The following is a 24,451-nucleotide window of genomic DNA, read 5'->3' as shown; positions in this document are numbered from 1 at the left end:
GGAATTATTTAGACTTAATCAATTCTGGGATTGCTTTGGTCGCTGAGCTGGTTCAAAATCATCTGTCTAGAAAAACATATTAGTACATAATTTAATTGATGAATCTTGCATCCCTCAGTGTTAATTGCTTAAGTAACGAAAATGCTCATCTGTGTCCTTGTGATGAATATTTTTGCAGCACAGTGAATAACCTGACAGCAAAATGTTGTGTGTAACTTTATGACTGTGTATTTTTATCTTCCAGCTTTGTCACCCTGTGGAAACAGATCCAGATCATTGCATATTCTGACTGATAATACACTCATTATGCACTCCGAAAAGACTGTGCAATGTGCTTTCTATTACTCACAATGCACTTCAACTAAGTGTTCAGGTACTGTGTGTTTGGAACTATTAAGGTGATGAGTGCAACAATAAAAGGATTGATTGTACTCAATACAGAGTGAACATTGGAGAGTCACAGTTTATGTGTTTTGAAGCCTCATTTCAAAATCACATTCTAACTGTTTGTCCTCTGTTAGTTTAGTTTCAGTGACAGGAAAAAAACCATGTTCCTATTGCAGAACTCCTAAATACATAGCTGTGTCCTCTCCTACCTCAGACCTCACCTTATATTTGGAAATTCTAATTATAAGCAGTGTTTCCCCAATAATTGCCAAAAATATATATTTTTTAATGCCAAATATCCATTTCAGTGTTTCCCATATTCATTCTGCAGCAACACACTGCTGCAGCTCCATGGACGGGTCAAGTGGTTAGTTCACATGTCTGCAATAACAGTAGGACAGTCAAGTGTTTGTTATCTAAACTGCTAAAGTCAGTTGAACGAGTAATTCACGCTTCATTTCCCCAATCCATAGTTGAAAATGTTTCTACTAAAAAATCCTGAATTGAGATAAGATACAATTTCAGACTTTCTGTAATGAGGAAGATCAAGCTTTAAGGTCAAAATTCCTTTTTTATGTTAGTAATTAAATTTACTATACAACAACGGTATATTGGTCTTACGAGTTATACCGATATATTTTAGAAAGAGATATGTAGTTGAGACAATATCGGCACACAGATATATCTGCTTAGCATTCCTATGGTATTTTTCGCCATTTAGTTTGGACGTATTTCGGTAAATACCTACATAAAACAGGCTGATGATGATTACTTGTGATGTTGAGTTAAAACTAAACACTTTGCACGTTTTGTTCAAAATACAAATAAATATTGTATATCGCCATTAGGGCTAAAAATACCGAGATACGAGTTTTAGGCCGTATCGCCCAGCCCTAAATACAACCACTATTAGACAAAGGCTCTAATAACTACTAATACACAGAATAGTGTGACAAATAATAATCTGACAAAACGATCTAACAAGATTTTTGTTGTTTGCCTTAAAGAAGGAGCCTGAAACCTCTGTAAGTGCTATTGCTATCATTTTGAATGGTTAAAATTCTGTATTTGGTTCAACATATAAACGCATCGTCCTCTCCATTATGAACCCAGTCACATACTATTTCCCATTTTCACATCCACTTTCATCACCTCCTTTAGGTTTCAATCTATCTCTACTGACCTCTCCGGACTCATTTCTGCGACCACAAGACATAATGTACTTTTAAAAGATCAAGGTTGGTCTCTGAAGGTGTTTTACAACCAGGTACTCTACATCCCCACTCAGCCCGAGCCAAGGGGCTTGTACCATTTGCTTCATGCGCACTTTCATGAAATAAAAAAGAAAAACCCATTTCCGCTATGTGGAGTGTAACGAAACAGCAATTAGTTAGCAAGATGTTGGTTAAGACATAATGGGCTGAAATTGGATGTCAGATGTTAATGGGATGTCAATACAAAGATAAGTGTGGGTTTTCAGTGAGGCCTGCCATCAAATATGGAAACTGGTTCAAAAATAAAAATGGATCTGTGTTTTATGATGGATAACAGCATCTACTGGGAGAGGCAAATAGAAAGTATGGGTTCAGTGTAACCCTGGATGTCTTTTGTTTTCTTTAAAAAGGTTTGCTATGTTTTCTCATGAACGTTCGGTAGATTTTTTTTGTTAAGATGTTTTTTACCTTGTGAAATGCAACAACTTGATTAGATTTAGGCACCAGAATTATTTGGTTAAGGGGGAAAACAGGGTTAAGGCTTCTTTACATAACTTTTAATGGGACTCTATCACCAGTCTTTTGGGTTAAATGCCTAAGTTTGTTGGATCTGTCCATCCCTTGTCCCATCCACACTATAAGGCAGCTATTCTCAACCTTGGTTCCCGACCCCAATTGGGGTCGTGAAATGATTTCTGTCGCTAAATCATTTTGGAAGTCAGCTCTGTCTCCACTTTGTTAAAGTGTTCATGTGTTAATGTGTTTTTGTCTTTTTGGTCATTTTGTGTATTTGTTTGGTCATTTTGTGTCTTTATTGATCATTTTGTGGTCATTTTGTGTCTTTATTGATCATTTTGTGGTCAATTTGTGTCTATTTTGGTCATTTTGTTTCTTTTTTGGGTCATTTTGTGTCTTTTTTGGGTCATCTGGTGTTCAATTTGATTCTTTTTTGGGTAATTTTGTGTCTTTTCTGACAAATCTCAAACTAGCAAGTTATTACTCTCCAGGGAGTCTCTGGCTTGAAGCTGACTGTTACACACTCAGAAGGTCAGAATGGACCTTTAAACTTATAGCAAAGGACTTAGATTAAAAGTAACAATAAAATATAAAGTGAGCGGGGGTCGCTGAAAAACATGCATGTTAAATTGGGGTACTGCTATAAGGGACCTGTGTGTCTTACATATTACGTTACTCTGACACCGCACAAAATTGTGTGTACGCACGACGCCTTCCAGTACATTACTGCACTATTTTGCCTGTCTGTCTTTTTCTCAGAATACCTATGAACCTGTCTGAGGTTCAAAACCTCACATACCCATGTGAGCTATCCGGCTCAATTTCCCTACATAGGCTCCAATAACATTTAATTACAACTGCTCATCTAAACAATCAACCACCTCTGCCTCTGGGTTTTGAACACTATTAACCAGTGATTTTCCCTGAAGTGAAATGGTTGACAGGAAAGCAGAGCTACCATCTCCAGTACGTCCATTTAGAGACGTCTCAACTGGGAGATATCCAGTAGTTGGAAACTGATACTCCTTTCATCCAGCACTCTAAAAAATATTATTGTACCATTGGATGGGAAGTATGAAACAGTAATGCCGGGCTACCTGGCACATGCCCAGCTAATCAATTTAGGCAGGAAAAGAGAACATCACAACCAATTAGTTGCCACACTCCCAGACAGCCCCTTCTTGCACTTGGGAGCACCAGTATTGACGAACGCTGGGGGATTAGTGCTCTGGAGTGTGAGGACAGTTGATTGTTACAGCCGATTTGACGCTGCAGATGCTGAACCAAAGAGGAATTACTTTAATGGACATGAGCAAAAGAGGGGGCGGGAAAACGGGCTAATTATTTTCCCCTTCACAGTCCTTGATTTCCTCCCCTGGGTCATCAATGGTGATTGATTCTTTTTGTGCAACCGATGATGAAGTTTGCAGCGAGCATTGAAACTTTAAAATGAGTAGTCTCGTTAGAAGTAAACGCAGGATGCCAATAAACAGATCATATTCTCATTACCCTGTTAAGCACTCATTCAGAGATAAAGATTACAGAAATAGGTGAATCTAATGATCAAAATAAACATATTTTTTTTATCTAACAGTAGCAGCAGCACCTTTACCTACACTTAAAACATAGCTACGCAGCATTTTCAACATAATAAAACATTGTGATGGTAAAATGAGCTGTTTTGGCGCAAATTTCGGCCTGTCTCCAGGCGGAAAACCAGCCTTGCAAGATCTGTACTTGATCCAGCATTGGAGGATTGGAGAGGCCTGTGAGAATTAGCGAGAAAAACAAAATGCTCACAGCAATTCTACATACATACACCCCTCAAGCACCAGTTAGCCGGCTAGCTAACTTCTAAAGTAGCACTTCGTGTTCTGCTTATTTTTCACAGCAGTTTCTGTAAATGTGTTCAATCCATTACCATCGTTAAGTCGACATGTGACATGTCGGCAGTGAGTATCATTACAGGCCTATCGTTCGATATATAAAAATGGACACCATAGTTTTTTTCTGGACTCAATATATTGTTATTTACATGCCTGACTTTTTGTGCTTTTTGTTTTTAAAGCAAAGCTGCATGTTTGACAGGCAGCACGAATTGCCAAAAAAAAAACCCTATATTAGCATGAAGTCTATTTTATTTGTTTTGGTTGTAGTTTATGTTTTATTTATCTAGGATATTTTAATATTTCTTTTCTACTTCAATTCCAATGTTTAATATTCTTGAGTTTAAAAATTCATTGCTGTGGAAAAGGATGAACCTATTATGCTCTATTATCGTTATAAAACTAAAACAACACCGATATATATCGTGCTAGCTCCAAAGCTAACATTTATTTTCAGTCGTTTGTTCACTGTCTGTCTCTCATATGGGACAAATACAATTGCACTCACTTTTTTTGTTATTGCTTCCATAGATATATGATAAGTGTTATTATAATGTATATGCTGTAGAATGAATGTATTTACAATATGATATGTATTATGTGTTAGTAGATTGATATGATATGTAGAAATGTGTGTAATATGAATTAGTATGTGAATAATTAATATAACGAAGAATGAATGAAGCACAGTTTAGAAGTGTAAACGCTCACTCTGTTTTTGTTTTGTTAGGTGAAGCATATCGCTCACTTTGTTTTTTTTGTTTTTAATTATAATAATGTTTATGTTTTGTGTTTTTAACTGTATATTTGATACTGTGGGACCCCAGGAAGAATAGCTGTGGCTTTGCTGCAGCTAATGGGGATCTTGATAGTAAACTAAACTAAACTAAACTAAACTTTGAGCCTTAAGGTGCTACATAATAACCTATGCTAATAATTCAGACCCTAGAAGTTACTCTGCCCGCTCCGTTGACTACAAATGCACATGGACAGTGGTAGAAAGGGGGAAAGTGCCAGGAGTGAGGTTTTTTTAATGATAATATTATAAAACATACACCCCGAAGCTGTAGGGGGAGCTCCAAACGACCAAGTAGGCCTTAAACCTTAAAATAAAGTATTTGCTTTGTGCCAATAAATATTTTTCCAGTATCTGAACATGCAGTGCAGCACTCTCAGAAGAGCTTAAGACATGTACTTGACACATCCAGTTTAACAAATACACTGGCTGGCAAAGTTATATATGTGTGTCAGGCCTGTCTGCTCATGAATATTCACGAATGCAGCCAGGGAGATATTGACTGTTTATAAAGAGGGCGTCTATACGGGTCTGCTGGGGTTTGCATATGTAATTGGTTCCGCACATTTCCATCTTTCTGCTGTGAGATGCTGATGAAGCCATTCGATTTCTCTTTGAGGTGTTTTTTCAACAAGTAGTGATGTGATTATTTCAGACGGACAGATATAAATGGAATGTTTTCAACAAAGTGTCAGTGTCACGAATCACCACCTCATGGTATATTTGAAGGAAAAGCGCTCGGACAGCAGTTTGGCCACCGTTTATGTTTGGCCACAACCTACACATGTTTTGAAGGAGTGCTGTGAAATATTTGAGCACCATACTTTTGAGCTATTGTGCTGAGAGGCAGTATCCACTGGACTGAGAAAAAGGGGACGCTTTTGTTCACCAGAGCTAAAAACAGAATGGTACAATAAAGAAATAAAAAATAGATGTTTGCCACATGATGCTGGGCATACAAGGAGCAGCTGTCTCAGAGGAGGTGGATAGAGGCTTTTCTTTCCTCTATGATGTGGAGGACTTCACTGTCTCGATGGCGGGGATTGCTGTGGAAGCACTATTGAGTGCTTTATAAAGACCTGCCCACCCGGGAAACCATCACAGCAACCGGAAAACAAAGATGAAAAAGGGGACTCGGCTGGCTTACAGAGGATCAAACAATCCGAAGAACATTATCACAGAGAGGAGAAACCAGAATGCACATGGTAATAACATGTCTGATAGTGCTAACACCTTCTTTTAAACCCACTTCGGAGCCTTGAGTCTATTCGAACTGTACGGAAATTGTAGTCAAAGGGCATGCCATCACATATTCCTCTTTACCGAAGGGATAAAAGAGATTAAAAACATGAAGAATATCTCAAAAGCAGCAAAAATAACCCTAAAATTCGGCCAGCTTTTTTATCTTTCAGTCCATTCAAACAAAAGCTTCCTGCCACTGACAATCATTTGAAGGTTCTGTTGATTTTTAGAGGACTACTCACCCACTTCAGACATCTCAGGCACCGTCGCTACAAAGGGTCCATCTGGAAATTTTGGTGCATTGTCATTGATGTCTTGTACTTTGATGATGAATTCCGACTTTGGTTCCAGCGCCTCCTCTGTGTGGCGGTCCAAGGCTTGTGCATGCAGGACATAATGTGATTTCCTTTCCCGATCCAGGCTCTTAGTGGCATGAATATCTCCTGTCACTTCGTCGATGATAAATATAGTCCCAGCTCCTTCCCCGCTCAGGATGTACCTGACGGATCCATCGCCTTTATCCGAGTTTGAGTGAAGCTGCAAGGAAAACCAGACACACGTGTGAATGCAGAGAATAGAACCTCGCTAAAGTCACTTCTTAAGAGTTGTTCTTCATTCACGGTTTCAAAATGTGATTCATGGTTGTAAAAAAATTGCAATGGCCACAGTGCACTGCTGCGGTAGCTGCAGGAGAAGTACGTTTAGAACACGTTTAGGGCTGTACCGAATGTCATTTTTTACATCCAAAGCTTCAATTGAGGGTTTTGAATGGTGCTTTGAATCTCTGAACCAGAACATCAACACTGGCTGCTGCAAGATGATTGTTCCATTTAAAAAAATATATTTATTTAAAATAATATTTAAAAGACCGACTTCTTTATGCCAAGATGCAGAGAAATATTGGGTTCTGTTATTTTATTAGTATTATACTTTTTGTATATTATAGTATACAAGTATTATAATTAGTAATAATAATAAAAATAATAATAGATCAGATTTATATAGCGCTTTTAAAAATAGTTTAAAAAATAGTAAAATACTTTACTTTAATGCATGACCAGATACAAAGACAGAATACATAGAAGAGAAACAGGAGGAAGATGTTATGACAGTTCATGTTAGGCAGTGGGAGTCAGGTTCTGTAGGCTGTCTTGAAGAGGCGTGTTTTGACTTGGTTTAAAAGAGTGGAGAGAGTCAGAATATCAGATGTTTGAAGGAAGGGAGTTCCAGAGGGTTGGTATGGAAAAGCATTATTACAGTCTATATATATAGATGGAGACTCCAGCAGTCACCATGTAGGATTGTTTCCAACCTCTAAGATCTTTCTACATCACCACCACTAGAAAACTTCATAAGTAGGAGAGCAGACGGACGGCAGCTCCAGAGACAGACCTTCAGGTGTAGCATCTCCAATTTAGCCAGTGCTAACCCCAGTGATGAGGTCTGATCTTGGACCAGGGGGGTAAAGTTGGTCCACTGGAACCTAATGCTTCAAATAGAAAACTTATCCTTTTTTTTTCTGCTACTGCACAGAAATACCTGGTTTAAACAGATTATATAAACACACAAATAAAGCTGTTCAGCATTTAAATGTTGATTTAGAAGTCGAATATCATTATAAATGAAGCTTTAGCCGGCACAGCCCTCAACTCACAATACTGGCACATGGTTAATCACTTTCAGGAATGAAAAAAAAAACCTACCAAACATCATAAAGTTCCACCTTTCTCTAATGTTGAGACTGAATATCTTTGGGTTTTGCTCTTATAGGCACAAGTTAAATGGAGACATTAGCTCACTGTAGGATATTGGAAATTGTGTTGGACTTTTTTCTCTTCAACTTGACATTTTTAAGATTACTACTTAACATATGTCATGGATTAATCAGTAAAAATAATTACAATAATGATGAAAATGATTGATTGTTGAAGCCCTAGTCCATAAAAAGGCATTGATCTTTATGGGGCTTGATAAGAATAAATTATGATACACATGTAAAGTAAAACACACACATACACAAATATACATACGCACATATATATTCTGTACCAAGACCATTTAAAAACATCTGTGCTTTATGTAGCAGTAACCCAGCAGCTTGACTGTGCTGCATGGTGGTCCTCAGCCCACGTTTCAGAGTCGAAAACGTCCAACATCTAACGCTCACATTACATTATTCGATATTCTCTCTCAGGCTTGACTGTAGCCAAAGCCTCACTGAAGAAAATTCATCTTCCGAGATTAAAGTTTTGGGGGAAATCCTAACAAGACTGTTAAAAGCGGGAAGAGCGATGCCTCTTTCTTACCAGGAGACGGGGGAATAAGGGAAGACCGAGCCACTTTTTCAGCCATAATTGATACCGAGAGGATTAAGACTTTCATGCCAATTGCTCAGCTGGGTTGTAGTTTTACACTTTATAAATGTATTTTACAATACCACTGAATTTTCAAACCAGGGGGCCATGGTAACACCATCATTTAAACAACTTCATTTTCACCCATGAATAAAACATGTTAAAAATCATACTTCTTCTTCTTTTTTTTCTCTTTACCTTAGGGAAGTGTCACAGCTGAACATAACAGAACAATCCATTTTCATTGTGAATTGGCAACACTGTACATCCTAGTAGTAGCCTACTGGTGGTAATTTTTTTTTTTTTTCATGTGCATGAATGAGCTGTGAACACAGTCTTTGAATTCCAACTCAGCCCTGTCTCAAAAAAAGATTTATGCAAGTCTTTGGAGAACGTAGATACACATAGAGTACATACATAATTCATGCTCCAGTTGTATGGAGGTAGTATGTGACTCTTCCTTACATTATTATATATACATATTCTGGATATGCATGGGTAAAGTACCAAAATGTAGAGGGAGAGGCAAAATAATGAATGTGAAATGGCATAAAAGGGACTTCCAAGTGATAAATCACAATTACAACCGTTGTTACAAAGGTTGGTCATTTCCTGTTTAATGCCAATTAGCGGCATCTGTGGGATTTAATAGAGGTCCAGCACTCAGTGCTTTGATATGCGAGTTTTCACAACAACATCAGACAACTAACAGAGCTCCACAGAGGCCAAATCATCTGTGCCCGGACTGCAGGTGCTTCATTAAAAAACTATAAACTAAAAAAATACACATGGAGAGTTCATTATTTTTAATAATGAATTAGCCAACACCAGCTTAATTGATATTCCTTTTTTTTAAAATGAGCAATGATAATAATACAAATAAAATTAAAAAGAAAGAGATAAAGAGACCTTATCAAAGTGACCGAACCAATATATCAAACACCAATGCACATCAAGTCACACACACAAAGAGGAAAAGAAAATAAATAATTGAGGAAAATTAATGAAACAGAAATATGCATACCATGCAACCATATATAATGACAAAGAGACAAATGGGAACAGCAGTCACATGTTAACACTAATTAACATATGTATATATATATATATATATATATATATATATATATATATAACTACACACACAGTGCTTAACAAATGCACCAATATAAAAACAAGAAAACATAAGTATTTACAAAAAAATCTTTCAAAAGCTTGTTTAAAACTAAAATGTTAATGTCATTTATGTGGGCCAGCTCACTGGGAATCTCTAAGTCAGAAATAAATCAAGCGGAACATTCAACCACTAAAAATCATTTTTCTGTCCAGGAATGCAAGTCAATAATTATAATTTCATATCTTAATCAAGAAATGATAATGTGCTTTTCTATTATTATTATTTATTTTTTTTACAGTTTTTTGTAAAACAATTAATTTGAAAGTTTATGGATAACAATCATAATTATATTAAGCATTTAAAAAAATATAATTTCAGTTAAAGTAAACAAACTGATGGATTAACCATTACAGAAACATTAAAAAATGATTTTCGTCATTAGTAATGCTGTTAATTTAGGACAGCTGTGGCACAAACTGGTGGTCTAATGAAATTGTTAAGCACTGTATATATGTATATAAAAAATTGGTTTGCCTCAACATATGATTCAGCAAAAAGTAATGTACATTGTCTTTGATTAGAAACAATAAATCTCTGCTTTCACACACACCCTGCCCTGCTCCCTGAGATCCACCCTGCCCAGCAGCTCCCCGCCTGCCTCGTTACTGTCATTCCCCTCACCTGTGGTTTTCCAACCTTTTCCCCACCTGCCCTGCATCTCCTCATTAGTTTGGTTTGTTCTTTTGGTCCTGGTTTTCAGTTGAGAGTTTGTCAGATCCTTGGTGATATCCTGCCTGCTTTCCCTTGCCTTACATGAACTTACTAAACCAAGAATATGTGCCAACAAATACGGGAAACACCACAAACAAAGTTCATCTCCTGAAACATCACCATCTAAAAAAAGACAAAAAGCACAAGTGCACAGCCTCAAACACCAGCCCTCCCATACAACACGTAGCATAGCGGGGCTCCTGCAGAAACACAGCAGCTGCAAACTGGAGCGTTACTATGTGTTTCATGTGCTGTTGCCATAGGTACCTTTTTTAAAAATAAGGAATTTCTACAGTTGAATATAACTAACCCGTGAAATAAAAGGCTTTCCGGCTGAAGATATTTCACATTCCAGGGTTTAGACTGACAAAAGTGAGGAATTGTGTTTATTGTTGTGTAATTTACTGACTTATTCTGTATGTAGTACTAGTACATTTTAAGAATAGGGGGTTCTTTATGCTCTGCAAATCACAATGGATTACCCTGCCATGTCACCCAGCCCTACATCTAATTGATTTACATAATGTTCGCCTGAAAAGCTCACAAAAACAACCAGGCGCAATGATTTAGTTGTAAACACGTTTGACTGGTGCCGTCTCTGAATTAGGACACAGCTACAGTGTTTTGGAGTACAGAATAGAGCTGAAGACTTTCACAGTGACCCAAATTTGGAAACAATGAATCATCACACTGTTGAATATTATTTAGAGCGTTCAACTTTGGAACCGTTATTGACTGATTCAGTGATTGATCGTCTGTTCGTTGCATGACTAATTACTATTTCCGCACCACTAATCCTCCACTGGACATCCCTCAGACATCTCTACTGGGAGATGTGACATGACTGGCCAGCCTGTAGTCTGTGCATGTGCAGTGAGATGAATTAGCTTGTGTTACCATACCCCGAGGCTCAGTTCTGGCCAATCTGGTTGCATTTTCCAATCACTTAACAATGATTATAACCCCGGGGGTACACGTTGATATTAAAAAGCAGTACAACTAGTTTAGATGCTCAACCATTAACAGAGACAAGTTATTTAACAAGTTGAACGGAAGAGGTCCTCAGGCCACATCTAAATCAAAACCCGGACCAGCGAATATATTTCTAATTAGAAAGCCGCTGTTGATTGCAGGCCTGACTCCTGATGAGAGCCGTCCGTCCTTCCCGCGGTAAATATCAAGCCTGTAATTAGATAAGGAGTCAAAGATCCTGTTGAATCAGGTAGTTAATCACTTGCTAGATTGTACTAATATGAAACACAACCTCCAAGGGAAGAAATCAGAACATGTTTACACATAAATGGCAGAGTGGGCGGGAACAATTACTTTGTTGACGCAGTTCGGTTCATTTCTCAATCTCAATTCCTACATATTAGGGCTGGGCAATATGGCCAAAATCTTCTATCCCAAAATAGGTAATGTCTTATCTCAATAACAATATATATCATGATATAGAATATTTTCTGGTTATTTTGTTAATGAATTGTCTATATAAAAACAACTAGAGCCCCCACCTGCAAGGATCAGAAGGTAAAGTGTAATCTAAATAACGTAAACCTTTCCGTAAAGCAATTTGGCCGCTGTTTTTTTACACTGCGATACAAACATTATAGAAAAAATATATGAAACAAGCATTTTTATATTGTTCAGGTGATATACTGTTCAGGTGATACATATATTGTCATATCGCCCAGCCCTAGTGCTTGTTAGTATCAAAGCTAAAGCCAAAGTCTTTTAACCCTTTTTTTTCTCTTTCACCTTTTTCAATCCTGTATGTTATTGCACTTTATGCACTTTTATGTGAAGCACTTTAGTGCAGCTCAGCCTTCTGTAAATGCGCTATAGAAATTAAATTTTACTTGACTTGACTTGACAAAAGCCAGAGAAAATGTGCTCAGTTTGACTGATGAGTTTGACTTTGGAAAGTTTAACTTTCTACTTCAGGACTGAGAAGATTTTCCTTTTTTCAACTAAAAAATATATACAGCAAGCATTTTTATATTGTTAAGGTGATATATTGTTATATCACCCAGCCCTACTGCCTGTTAGTATCAAAGCTAAGGCCAAAGTCTGTATTAGTATTAAATTAGACTGTAATTTTGTTTCACAATGTCTCAATATTTGTTTTTATCACGATACGGTGCCAACGAAAGACAATACGTTATTGTATTGAATTATTGCCCAGCCCTATTACATATAAATTAAATAACTGAAATGCAGAGAAGCAGAGTTATTACTTAAGGACAGACCACTTCCATAACTACTACAAGGATATATCCGCTTCTGTCCAGCAGCGCTCTACAACTCCAGCTCATAAAAGTAATTTCGCCTCCAGTCAGAGTGCTAATTTAGCCATTGACTTCCTTTGCAGGAGCCGATAAATCATGCTCGGCAAAATGTGAACCAATGATGCATATGGCGACTGCTGCCTTCCGAAATCTATGGGTGATAAAAGTGTCAACAGGTTGCGGGCCATTACACAAACATCACAAGCTTAAAAGTACAGCAGTGTCAGGCCAGCTGGGAGTGAAATGATACTCAACATTTGAATCAGGCTTGAATATTGTACTTTCAGATATTTTAGGTCTTGATTGGTTTTAAATCATCACCCCCATCTTCCCTAATACACCATCATGGTTCGGAACATCCAGAATCCAGAACTCCTTATAATTAGGTCTCATGAGCATTCGAGTTTATCAGCTAAATAGTTAAGTTGTTGCCTTCAAAAAGGTATTTAAATAACATTACCATTCATAGCTTTTCCTGCAGAATACTTAAACTAAAATCGCATGCAAGATTTGATTTACACTGCCTAAAATGTGTCAATATATGGTCCAGCTGTCATAATCCAGATGCTCCAAGTTGATTAAAAAACTTTGATTTGCCCCTTGAGGTCACCTTCAGTTGTTATCATACTATACACTCACATACGTTTTGTTGATTTGAGACTTTTTGCCCTTGAGATACAGGCAACACAAACCTTTTGATTGATGGAGCTTTTTGGGGCCACGGGAGAAAAAGATCTGTAACTACTGTGATCTCCCTTGTGTTGTTTTCTTTCCAAGAAAAATCCTTTAATCCTTGTTCTGATTGACAGCTAAATGCAGCTTTCGTATAATAAAATACAAACACACACCTTGAAATACTTGAAAACTTTTTGTCTGACCATAGCCACCTAAAATACCCCAAATATTATTCACTGTTACTTGTTTTGGAACAGTCAAGTCATCTCTAGAAACACGTCTGCATATGAATTAGGGTTGGGCGACATCTAACAAACTGTCAAAGTGAAACATCACGATCGACAATGATATCTTCAGTGTGAGTCATCCAAACTAATGAAATCATATAGGCACAAAACCTGCAGGGGTTATATCCTCCATTAAGAATACAATTATTGGTTATCTTTTTCAGTCTTTCACCAGAAATAAGTGCATTACATAGACGGTAATAATAAGGGTGGTAAAAACTTAAGAGTTTGAACCAGTTTGAATGAATTATCTTCTACTTTAGATATGTATACGTGACAGCCCAAGTGTGGCACACACAAACTCAGCCTGTGCATCATTAAATAAATCAGAATTGCTAGTTTTTAAGCACTTAATAAGTGCCATAGCATGCAATGTCATCATTCATCAGCCCAACCCAAATAGGAATGCAGAATTTGTCGGTAATAGGACACAATTTTGGTATTGGAGGTGTTCGGTTTCTCTTTGGTCAATACTACTTGGACATACGGTTGCAAAATTCCAAGAATTTTCAAAGTTGGAAACTTTCCATTGGAGTTAACAGGAATTTTTGGGAATAAACAGGGAATTTACCAAATTGAAGGTTGGCCCTAAACAGGGAACTTAAATATAGTTAGGGAAAATATATTTTAGCATAATCTTGACTAAAACAACCAGTTACATTTAAGCTGCTTCCATGTGGAGAGCAAAAGAGGCGAAAAATTGGCCAAAATGCAATCTCGGAACCTATTGGCTAATTGTCTGATCTTTTTTTCCCCCAACCCACATGTAGTCTCCAACTCCAAGTCCCTTCTCGTGTCTCAGGTTGCTAATTGGATGGTAAACAATGGCTGGTTCATGGCAAATGAAGTCTTGGCCTGGATGTCCATTATCCAAATGTCAGCTGCTTACGCTAGAACCCAAGAATTATTGTGTTGGCCCTTTCCCCCAGAGGCGAAATAGTCATCAGAACGATAGCCGATGGCTTCTGGGATTGAGTAAATGTAACAATTTCAGTTAACTTCAGCCTGAAGGGCCAGAGAAAAAACCAACCAACATCAACCAATATCGATAGATCTTTTACTGCTTTACCTCCTGGCTCTAAATCAGATGTACAACTTCCTCATGTTTACTGACCATCTGTGACTGCTTGATGATACCAAAGAGCGGAGAAGAGGCAAAAAAAAAAACGGCAGTTGGAGCATCCAAATTTCTCTAGACAGAGCCCTCCCTCACTGCTGTTAAGGGGACAGTTTGTATTTCACATATTTCCCTTCTTAGTCAGAGCTGATTGTACAAAACTGGGCTCGGGGCAAATTTCTGTCACATGGTTTCAAACACAGGGCTCCATTTCTCTGCAGAGGGTGCTGCTGCATTTCAACTTCAGCATTGGGATATTTTATTCATACTTCATTAATTTTGATCACACAGAAAATTTCATGACAACTCGCCGTAATGCAATTAGTGTCAACTTTGTTACACCGTAAAGCAAGCCTGATATGAGCTTAACATGCATCAGCTCTATGTGTGGCAATCTGAAAGAACAAGACAATGGGAATAATATCCAGTCCATGCGATATATATAATGAATGGAAATGTATGGAAATTTGTTTTTACACACTGATTGGTGAAGTCCAGGGAGAAATCGTGAGACAGGTGAAGTTATGACCCGTGCAACCTTGTTGTTTTGTCGTCTCCCCACAAAGACTTAGAGGAATCCTTTTCCTCCACAGGGCATCAAAACAAGGGATTGTGTTTATCTCTCTGTCTCTATGGGTGACTTTATTAAAGACTAGTGGGATAGATGACTGGCATGTGGCTGGCGGCGAGCAGCTGGCAATGCATTTCTGAGGAGTTTAAAGAGATCAACAAAGTCTGGGGCTCTAAAGTCGGTGGTGAAAACACTCCAATCTCAAAGTGAACCTCACTTATAATTTCATCATATACCCGGAGGAGCAACCCGGGAGAAAGTGTGTCTTTGCTTTCGGCTGTCAACAAGCTACGTGTTCCCACTGTATGGTCTCTGTATGCTCATTATTGAGAGCAGTCTTAAACTGTTTGACTGTGAGCACCAATTAGCTTGTGAACACAAACAGTCTACTTTTGGCGCCGTCGCACCACTTCTCAGGTGTGTCAGTCAATTAAAAAGAGAAGAGATTTGAGGATGAAAGCAATTCTCTAACGTGACAGATATCTGCAACTAAAACAGCATTTCTGCAAAGTTAAACAATGCATTTATTCACTTAGTCACAAAAGTAATCAAACTAGATCTGTAACCTGTGATTATAGTTATCATTTAGTCTGTCAGAGTTGATGGAAAATGAAAAGTCACAAAATATGAGTTACTAGAGCACAGAGTGCATGAATAAACTGATGAGTAAAAAGAAAAGCAACAAGCAGAACCTGAATAACAAACGCAATTATCAAAATTCTAAGCCATGTATTTAGTTTGGGATTAACAGATTGCTCATCATTCATCGTTTCACCTCATTTTTTGCAAAGAAAGTATCTCTTAAATGCTTCCAGACAGTGCACAGTATTATTTATTATTAAGAAGCAGCTTTGTTAAATGCACTATTACTGTAAATGTATTTTTATACATTTGATTATAAAACACATTTATATCATTTGAACAAAAAATAGAATGTGGTGTGATTTGTTTTTAAAGAGGAAGAAAATACAGTTAGTAAGTTAAGAATTAAAAAAATACAGTGACCTATGAATTGACATATTGTTACATATATAATTCTAATTTGTTACAATCACTTCAGAACAGTTATGAATCAATATAAATCAAATATTTAAATTGTAGGGTGATCACACTGTTTCACTACATTTAATATGATTTGTATTTTTTTAAACATTAGTATATAATCTATACTTTTTTGGTTTGGGTTTATACGATTGTCTGGATTAATTATGATTCACTGTAATCAAGATCAATTTAGTTTGGCAAGAGATGCACAATGTCTGTAATTAGGTGTGTTTGGTTAATCATCTCATCCCATCAGATAATGCACCATTGTGATGATGTTGTATCTGCAGCAACTGTTTAACATGTTCCCTCACATTTTAAAACCCAATCAAATGGATGTTCTATTACATATTAACGAGCGCTGCAACTAATGACTCATTATCAACTAATCTAGTGATTACTTCCTTATTTAACTGTTTAATTATTTGGCCACAGAAGCGACTATTACAATTTCCCATAGCCCGAGGTAAAATCTTCACATTGCCTGTGTTCTCCAACCAAAAGTAAAACGAAGATATTCAGTTTATTATTTAATGAAAATCATAAAAACCTTAAATTAGATTGTTGCTGATTCATTTTCAGTCAATTTATTAGTCAATTCATCATTTCAGCTCTACTGTGAAAAATGAATGACATTGCCCAGCAGCCATTTTTTCCACCAACAGAGCTACCTCGCAGCCAATTATATTAAACAAACAATCAACAAAATATCTGCCAAACATTTATGAATGGATTTGCACAAAATCTCTGAAATGATGCGCAACCACCAATGAACCTGTTCACCCACAGCAGATAAAAGAAGACTGAGACGCTTCATTCTTGGGCCAATGGAACAACATGCACCATCACAGGATTGAGTCTTGGTTTAGATCTAGCTAACTATGCCAATTATTCTATTCCTGCCAGTTTTTCTGCTGAACAAATATAGAGCTGAGTGGCCACATGGTGCTGCGATTATCAGCCAAAATGCTTAGAAGTGGCTGCAATTCAAACAGACAGAACTCATGTCCCATTTCAGGTAGAGTCAAGAAAATGGCTTAATCTTCTTATGTAAGTTTGTTGAAGCGTGGAAAATATATCAAGTTTTTTTTTGGAAGAGCAGTACATGACATGCAACACAATCTTCACAATTACACAGCTCCAGCCAGGGCCACGCTCTGTTGAGTGCCATCCTGATACATTACGAGTTGCAACACAGCTTGACCTTCATCTATTTTGCTCCTCCAACTCTTCTGCACAACCTTTTTTATTGTACAGATCCTGATAATGTATGTGCCTGGTTGGATTGTATTATTGGTGGCTGCCATTTGTAATGGCTTGGTCATATTCAGTGCTCAGATCCACATAATGTATGTGCCTGGCTCGCCTCTTTTGCTCTCTGCTTGTATAATAGGATGTTGCTTTACTGCTGTTATGTCCACTCATTATGAACCGCGTGGCAAGAGAACAAGAAAGCCAACGAGAAGAGTATCTCTCTGGTGCAGGCAGAAATGGAATAAGTATAACATAAAACTCTGGATGTGACAATTATATGAAATCCAGGATTACATTTTCTACCAGGCACAAAGCATAAAATGTCAAAATAGAACCACAGTGGCTACATTTCAGCTGATTGATCCCATGCTGATTTATAATCGATTTTCCAGCCAGCTACACTTCCAGTGAGACATCAACTTTATGACACAGCTAGAAAAGGGCCTACAGGCTGCACCGGGGCACAGAACATTTGTATAGAAGCTACAAATACATGCATCACTGTTAGCTCAACATCTTGCTTTATCTGCATGTTCTTTGTTGTGATTTCGCTGCTCTTCTAATCAGACTGACGCTGGACAAACAGTGCTAACATTTACTTCATGTTTGCTCAGAAGGATTCATTAAAACTGCATCTCTTTGATGTTGAAAGCAGGCCTTGGTGATGCACGATCGGGAGTTGAAGGTGGAAGTCAGGGTGTGAGCATTTATTTCATCAACAGTGTGCATGTTGAGGGAGCAGAGGGGGGGATGAAGAGAAGGAGAAATGAGCAGACTGCATGCCCTAGCTGATGATCAGTGCCTTGGCTTCATATTTGCAATTAGTGAAGGGGGTTGGGTTCGTTTTTGATTAAATCTCGGCTCTTATACTTCACTCAAGAGGACTTAATCACTTTTTATGTGGGCGTGCTTGATTGTCTGATTATCACCACATTTTGACCAAGCTCCCTCCCAATCAACTCCTCTGAGCGTCCCCATTCTCTTCGATTGATTTGTAACAGTCACAGTAAACCCTGATGATGGAGCGCCCGCCTAATGACCATACATCAAGAGACAGAGATGAGGGGCGTGCTGAGGACGTGCCTTTGATGCACATCACAGAGATCCGCCCTAATAGTTGTCCTCTATTTTGACATCTGCGGGGAAGAAGCAGAATGAATCTTTGTCTTCCCAGCAGGATGGTTGACTTCTTGATGTACAGTAATGAGATTATTAGAGTCCCGGAAGCAACTCTTGACACTCATTTAATGGCTCTGCCTCTAACTGCTGCTAAAATGTGATATTTGAATGAGACAGAAATGAAACTGTCAGCAGATCAGCTTTAGAAAACATGAAGGTTCTGCCTTGTGCTCTGTCAGTGAGTGAGGGCAAATGGCTTAAGTCTCCAGTGTCTAAATGGTGCTAATATGTTTGAACGTTCCAGCCAGAGGACAGGGGAATGCACTTAGGATATTATGCATGCCTGCACAGACAGCAGACATAAGCTTCAAGTGTTATTTTCTGCAGTTGTTGAATCAATGGAAGTTAAATTGTGATTCACTGGGTTAGCTTTATTCTTTTATCATCTTTTGTTTGGTGACTGTATCAAGGGCAGAACACTGCCTGACTAGATAATCAGGAGTAGGGGTGGGAATATAGTTGAGAACTGGTTCCACATTGTTCCATCCATCAGAATATTGCAACAAGATATTCAACTTAAATGACAGAATAGAATGTTTTTCAGCACCACCCACAACAACTCATATGAGCGTTTGTCAGAAGCGGCTCGCAGTACAGAGCGTTCTAAAATGAGCATGTAAAGTAGTTTCAAGGGTTTAGTTACGTTATTAGTTATTAGTTATTAGTTACGTAAAAAAAACGTAAGTTACGTTAAAAACACAATTCACAAAACGTGAACCATGGAAGTTACATAATTTACCTTAAAAATAGTTTACTTTTGTTTTCACACGGGACACGAACCCTATTCTCCTAGTTGAAAATCCGCCGTCTGAAATATTGTGCCTCCAAGCTTATCAGTTCCTTTTATTTCCTGTTACTGGGGATAACTATCCAGCTATAATAACATAGTGGCATGCTAAGCTCATGTTTTCATTGACAAAGAAAAGGTAAATGACAATAAATGCTGTACAAATATTCATCCTCATTATGTGCACCGTGTTCAAAATCAAAGATTATTGAACAGTTGCACTAATGCTTAAAACCTGTGTAGGCCTACTTTTTTACCCACACAGAATTGATCAGGAATCATTAAATGAATCGATAAAGAATCAGCTTGATAAGCAGCATCAATAACGGCTTTGGTATCAATAATATCTCATTTATTTCCATCCCTAATAACAAGCCTTTCCAGACAATGTTTATCCAAATAGACTTAAACACAGATGAAAAAAAAATCAAAGAACATCTCTCCCCACACACAATGCATGTACTGTACATTAAATGGGGCATCTCTCAACAGTCAATGATGATATCCTTTGTACTATTTTTATAAAAACAATATTTACAATGTGATGTCCCTTTCCCTCAAGAGTCCTCATGCCTTTTTATTGTCTTTCAGCATATTGTTTTGGTTTAAAAACTGCAACTTTACTGTTTGGTTCAATTTGGGCTATTTAACCTAATTTCGAAATGCACCCTGCAGCTGTTTTGCACACTACTAGAGCCCCAAAGAGCTACCAGACAAAGCTAGTGGCTGCTGAACATAGAGGAGTGACTGATGTAGAGGAGGTTGAACAGCGAGCTGTCTTCCTTGGGAGATCGAGGAGACCAAAACAGAGCAAAAATTAGTCTTTTTGATTGTAAACTGCCAACTATTAGCGAACATATTCTCAATATCAACTTACTAATCAAATAAAATGTTAATGCTATATTCATAGCTTGTTCAGGCATCCCCACTTGGTAAATGCAATCAGTGAATGGTGCTTTGATTCATTTATTTTTTTAAAAACTACCTAATTTATTGCTCTTTGCAGCTTCTTCAATGGGAGATTTTGCTGCTTTTCTACGTTTTGTGAAATTGTAGATGAATCCGAAGGTTTTGAACTGAAGGTCAGACAAAACAAGCAATCTAAAATAATTTGAGCTCTGGGAAAGTGCAGTTAAAAGATCCAGTTATAGCTCCAGCTCTACCACACATACACGTACTGACGTACAAAAATTACTCAGTGGTTGATAAATAACATTTCTGCCATTTTCAGGATATTTCTCTTCCCAACAATGCAGAGTAATAATGTAACATCAGCCGTGAAATTTTCCTTGTTATTTCATGTAACACTTCACTGGTTTAACACTGAAAACATTCCAATCTGCATGCACTTGCTCCCTGCATTGCAAAGAGTGGGTGAAAAGCAATTTCATGTACAGACCTTGCTTCATTGTTTTTTTTCTCTTCTTCTCATTGTTAAGCTATTACTGGTCATACAACTCGACAGTTGCCTGATTCTGTCACAGCACAATCCATTTTTAGATGCATGAATAAAACATTTAGGCACCTTTCTTAGAAGTTGCTACTTTATAAATGAACAAAAGGCTAACACGAGGGGTATTCCTCCTAGTCTGAGCACTGATTCTGTCAAATCTCACATTATTTACTGTATATTTCAGCAGCTGGCAGACACCCAATGATGCTTCCATTCAGGGATTTCTGACCAAGGATCTATTTCTTTTCATCCAACAGCTGCACCTCGTCCTCCACTAACTTACAGCAGACGGTTCACTGCAGCTCCATTCATTCAGGGTTTGGGGGATTTGCATCGTCTTCTGAAAATTACCATCCAGTCTGTAACCTGCCCGACTACTTCAAAGCTGCACGCTGAGCTGATTGACATGGAGACATTCACACCTCCCATTGGGATAGTGGGTTGTCTCTTGTCTCGTATCTGGACAAGCCTTGTCCCCTACCAAGCATTTGCGTCTCACTCATGCACAAAGCTGTCATTTCCCAAATGCATCAGCCCCCCAGAAAGGTGTCACTGGGGATTATGGGATACCTCAGGGGGATTAAAAATGTTCTTGACAGACTGGCCGCTTCACTTATTCCCAGAAGTCACTCGATGCTGTCTTTTATGTGAGAGTAGTAAAAAAAGTACACATAACATTTCCAATTGCCAAGGCCAAGTCTTACATTATGCTCTCCTTGTGTATTGTTTGACCTTGATTTCTCAGCACATATCTGCTTTTTATGTTGACCACGCAAAAATTTAAATTCCATTCCTGTGTGCAACACTCCGCACATCTTATCATGAAACGTCTGTTTCAAAACTTTACATTTTCTGATGAAAGCAATTATCGACAAAGACTGTGTTGGCAATTCCCTGTAGTGGAACTGCTCATTTGCTGCTCGCTAATGTCCAGAGTTTTTAATCAAGCAAAAGTAGGAGGGAAAAAAACACAATGCAGAGCAGTACGTGCTGAGTGCATTAATCCTCCTCCTTCTCCTCCTCCTCCCCTGTCTTCGTCTAATTAAGGGTCATTCTGTCTCCTGGCCACATTAGGACACTGCACACCAGTCCCAACCCACATAATTAAATGTTTTTTTGTGCTAACCATCTGGAGACCTCATCTCTTTAAACATGCATGTCAAATTGATTCCTTAATAATGTTTATGTGTCTTCTCCAGTGCTTTATTATCATCCAGGATTAGCTGTTTATGTTTATTTTGCCTTCATCAGCGGCACCAGCCACACACACACACACACATAGAAAAACAACACCCTTAAGGTAGCAGTAGAACCAGCATATCAGCCAGCACACCAAACAATCATGAACTTCAAAGCAGCGGACAAATTTAACGTGTAAATGAGCAACCACGTCTCCGTGCACTTAGTGTATCGACCAACTGCCGCTTTGAATATTCTGCAAATATATTTGATATTGTCTAACGGTCAGGACACAATGCTTCATAACTGCTGAGGGATTGTTTTTGTTGGCACTGTGGGATTTTATGGTTCATTCATGCGTCAAATAATATTAGCAAAAACATGTTTCACCAATAAATAACCTTTCTTTCCTGCATTGTCGGCTCTGCAAGGACATTTGTGATTAAACCCCAGGTTTATTCAATAAATAGACATTTGAGGTGGATGGTGATATTTCCTGTTGTTTGTTTTTTTCCCTTTCAAGCTTTTTTTCCAAGCATGTCATCCCTCTTTTCTATCATTTTCCCTTCAAATGGTAGCGTTGTTGAAATACAGACATATGTGAAGTCAGAGGAGCGTTGTGCCTTTCTCATTCTCTTTCTCTCGGAGTGCAGTTGAGGGGATTAGTCTGTGCCTGAGTGCCTAGAATAATGATCACTGCAGCGGAGAAACACATTTTAACATTTCAGGAGATAAGGGCAGGCAATCTGCAAGCAGAGGACTTAACCAGCTCCCTGTGGCTTATTGTGGAGCTAACAGAAAAGTCACCACCAACAACCGGGCTACACCGTAGCCTCTGCACAAGCAGAAAGAATACCCACTACTATATTTTCCACTGCGAGGGACATCAGTCAGTCTGAAATTACATTCAGAACATTTTCTAACCATGAGGCGCCATGGATTACTATGTCCCCATGTCCAATTTCTTACTGTGGTGGTTCATTTCCCACCAAGAGATCAAATCTGGGTTCATTTCCCGCAGAGACACCAAATCTGATACTTCTGAGTTCAAAGATAGCTTGATGTCGAGGGCTATTCTCACTTTCAAACTTAATCCACTCTTGCATAGCCGGCTTCCCAGAGTGGCAGACATGCTGAGAGGCTCTCCTTAATTACAGAGAATAAAACATTTTTTTTTAGACATTATGATGAGAGGGATTTGGTCTGACATCGTAATGACAGAAGAAAAAAAAGCCCCACACACCTTCACAAATGAGCCCTGAATTTCCACATCAGAAGATAAAATAAGAGCGTGTACAATGCCGACGTGGCAATTTACCTCAATAGAACAGCTTGCTCCTGCTGTAACCCATTTCTCAATAAACAAGAGGAGAGAGGAAAATGCCAAGTAAGCTGTTCAAAAGCAAGTTCCCCGGGATCAAAAGATTTTTTTATTTTACAGTTGCAGTCAGTTCAATAAAAACCTTACCTTTCCAACATATTGTGCATCTGGTCCCAAGTGTTCTTCTAAAACAAAGAACTGATTCCAGATCCAGCCACGCTTAGGCCTGTGGTGCACCTCTGTCTCCCCATTGGCCAGTTTGGTCTGGTTCTTGGAGGGCACTTTGGCGGGGAGGTGGTGGCTCGCCCCGTAGCACCTCTGGATGAAACAGAGGCAGACCAGAAAGGGACAGAGACAGGAGGTGGTGGATATCCTCATGGTGGTGCGTGCTTTTGTAAAGTTATCCCCGTGTTCCAAGCTGGTAAGGTCCTCCCACCACCGGCGCCGCAAGCGCCGCGACTTGCCACCGCTGCAGGCCCGTGCAGTAGTCCCAGGAAAGCGGAATCTAAATCCAATCTAAAGAAATAGCGGTCCCGGTAGATCCTCTAAGGTTCATGGCCCAAAGCCGAAGGGTTTAATGGAAAAAAAGACGAGGAAGATACATTTACATTATGGAATTTCCCAGGCTGTGAGACGCTGTGCAAACGGACGTGAACTTGTGGGTATTTCTACCGAGAGCAGAGGTTAATCCCGGAAGCCATTCTGGATTTCCTGGGAGAGAGAGACAGAGAGAGAGAAACACAGAGTTACAGATTAATTTGATGGATATTAGAAGCTAAATGTCCGCTAATTCCTTCCAATTAAATTGCAACTCATAAATCCTTACAGATGAGGACATGCACTTCAAACTGGTTGACTGTGAAAAAGTACTTAGGCGACAAGAAATACAGTTCAAGACATTTTTTTTTGCCATTATGCAGATGATACAAACAAGTTTGGACTTGAGGAGTCACAGTGCTATTAAAAGGTTGTCCATGCCTATGAGGTCGGAGCGCTGCTCGGTGACTGATACT

At 38.5% G+C, this 24,451-nt stretch overlaps 1 protein-coding gene across 2 annotated transcripts in view; it reads right to left on the bottom strand.

Moving 5' to 3' along the window:
- The window catches only part of LOC131961911 (cadherin-18), a 221,817-nt gene that overhangs the window by 64,574 nt on the left and 132,792 nt on the right, over window positions 1-24,451 (bottom strand). For both annotated transcript variants that reach the window (XM_059326836.1, XM_059326835.1), the window contains exons 2-3: window positions 23,586-24,149; window positions 6,284-6,578 (exon numbers count right to left, since the gene is read on the bottom strand). In XM_059326836.1, the coding sequence (XP_059182819.1) occupies window positions 6,284-6,578; window positions 23,586-23,816 (526 nt within the window). In that variant the 5' untranslated portion in view covers window positions 23,817-24,149. The remainder of the gene's footprint in view (window positions 1-6,283; window positions 6,579-23,585; window positions 24,150-24,451) is intronic.

Source organism: Centropristis striata, chromosome 23 (assembly GCF_030273125.1).
Source record: "Centropristis striata isolate RG_2023a ecotype Rhode Island chromosome 23, C.striata_1.0, whole genome shotgun sequence".
Classification (NCBI taxonomy): domain Eukaryota; kingdom Metazoa; phylum Chordata; class Actinopteri; order Perciformes; family Serranidae; genus Centropristis; species Centropristis striata.
The sequence above is the reverse complement of the archived record's forward strand: the minus strand, read 5'-3'. Positions and strand labels throughout refer to the sequence as shown.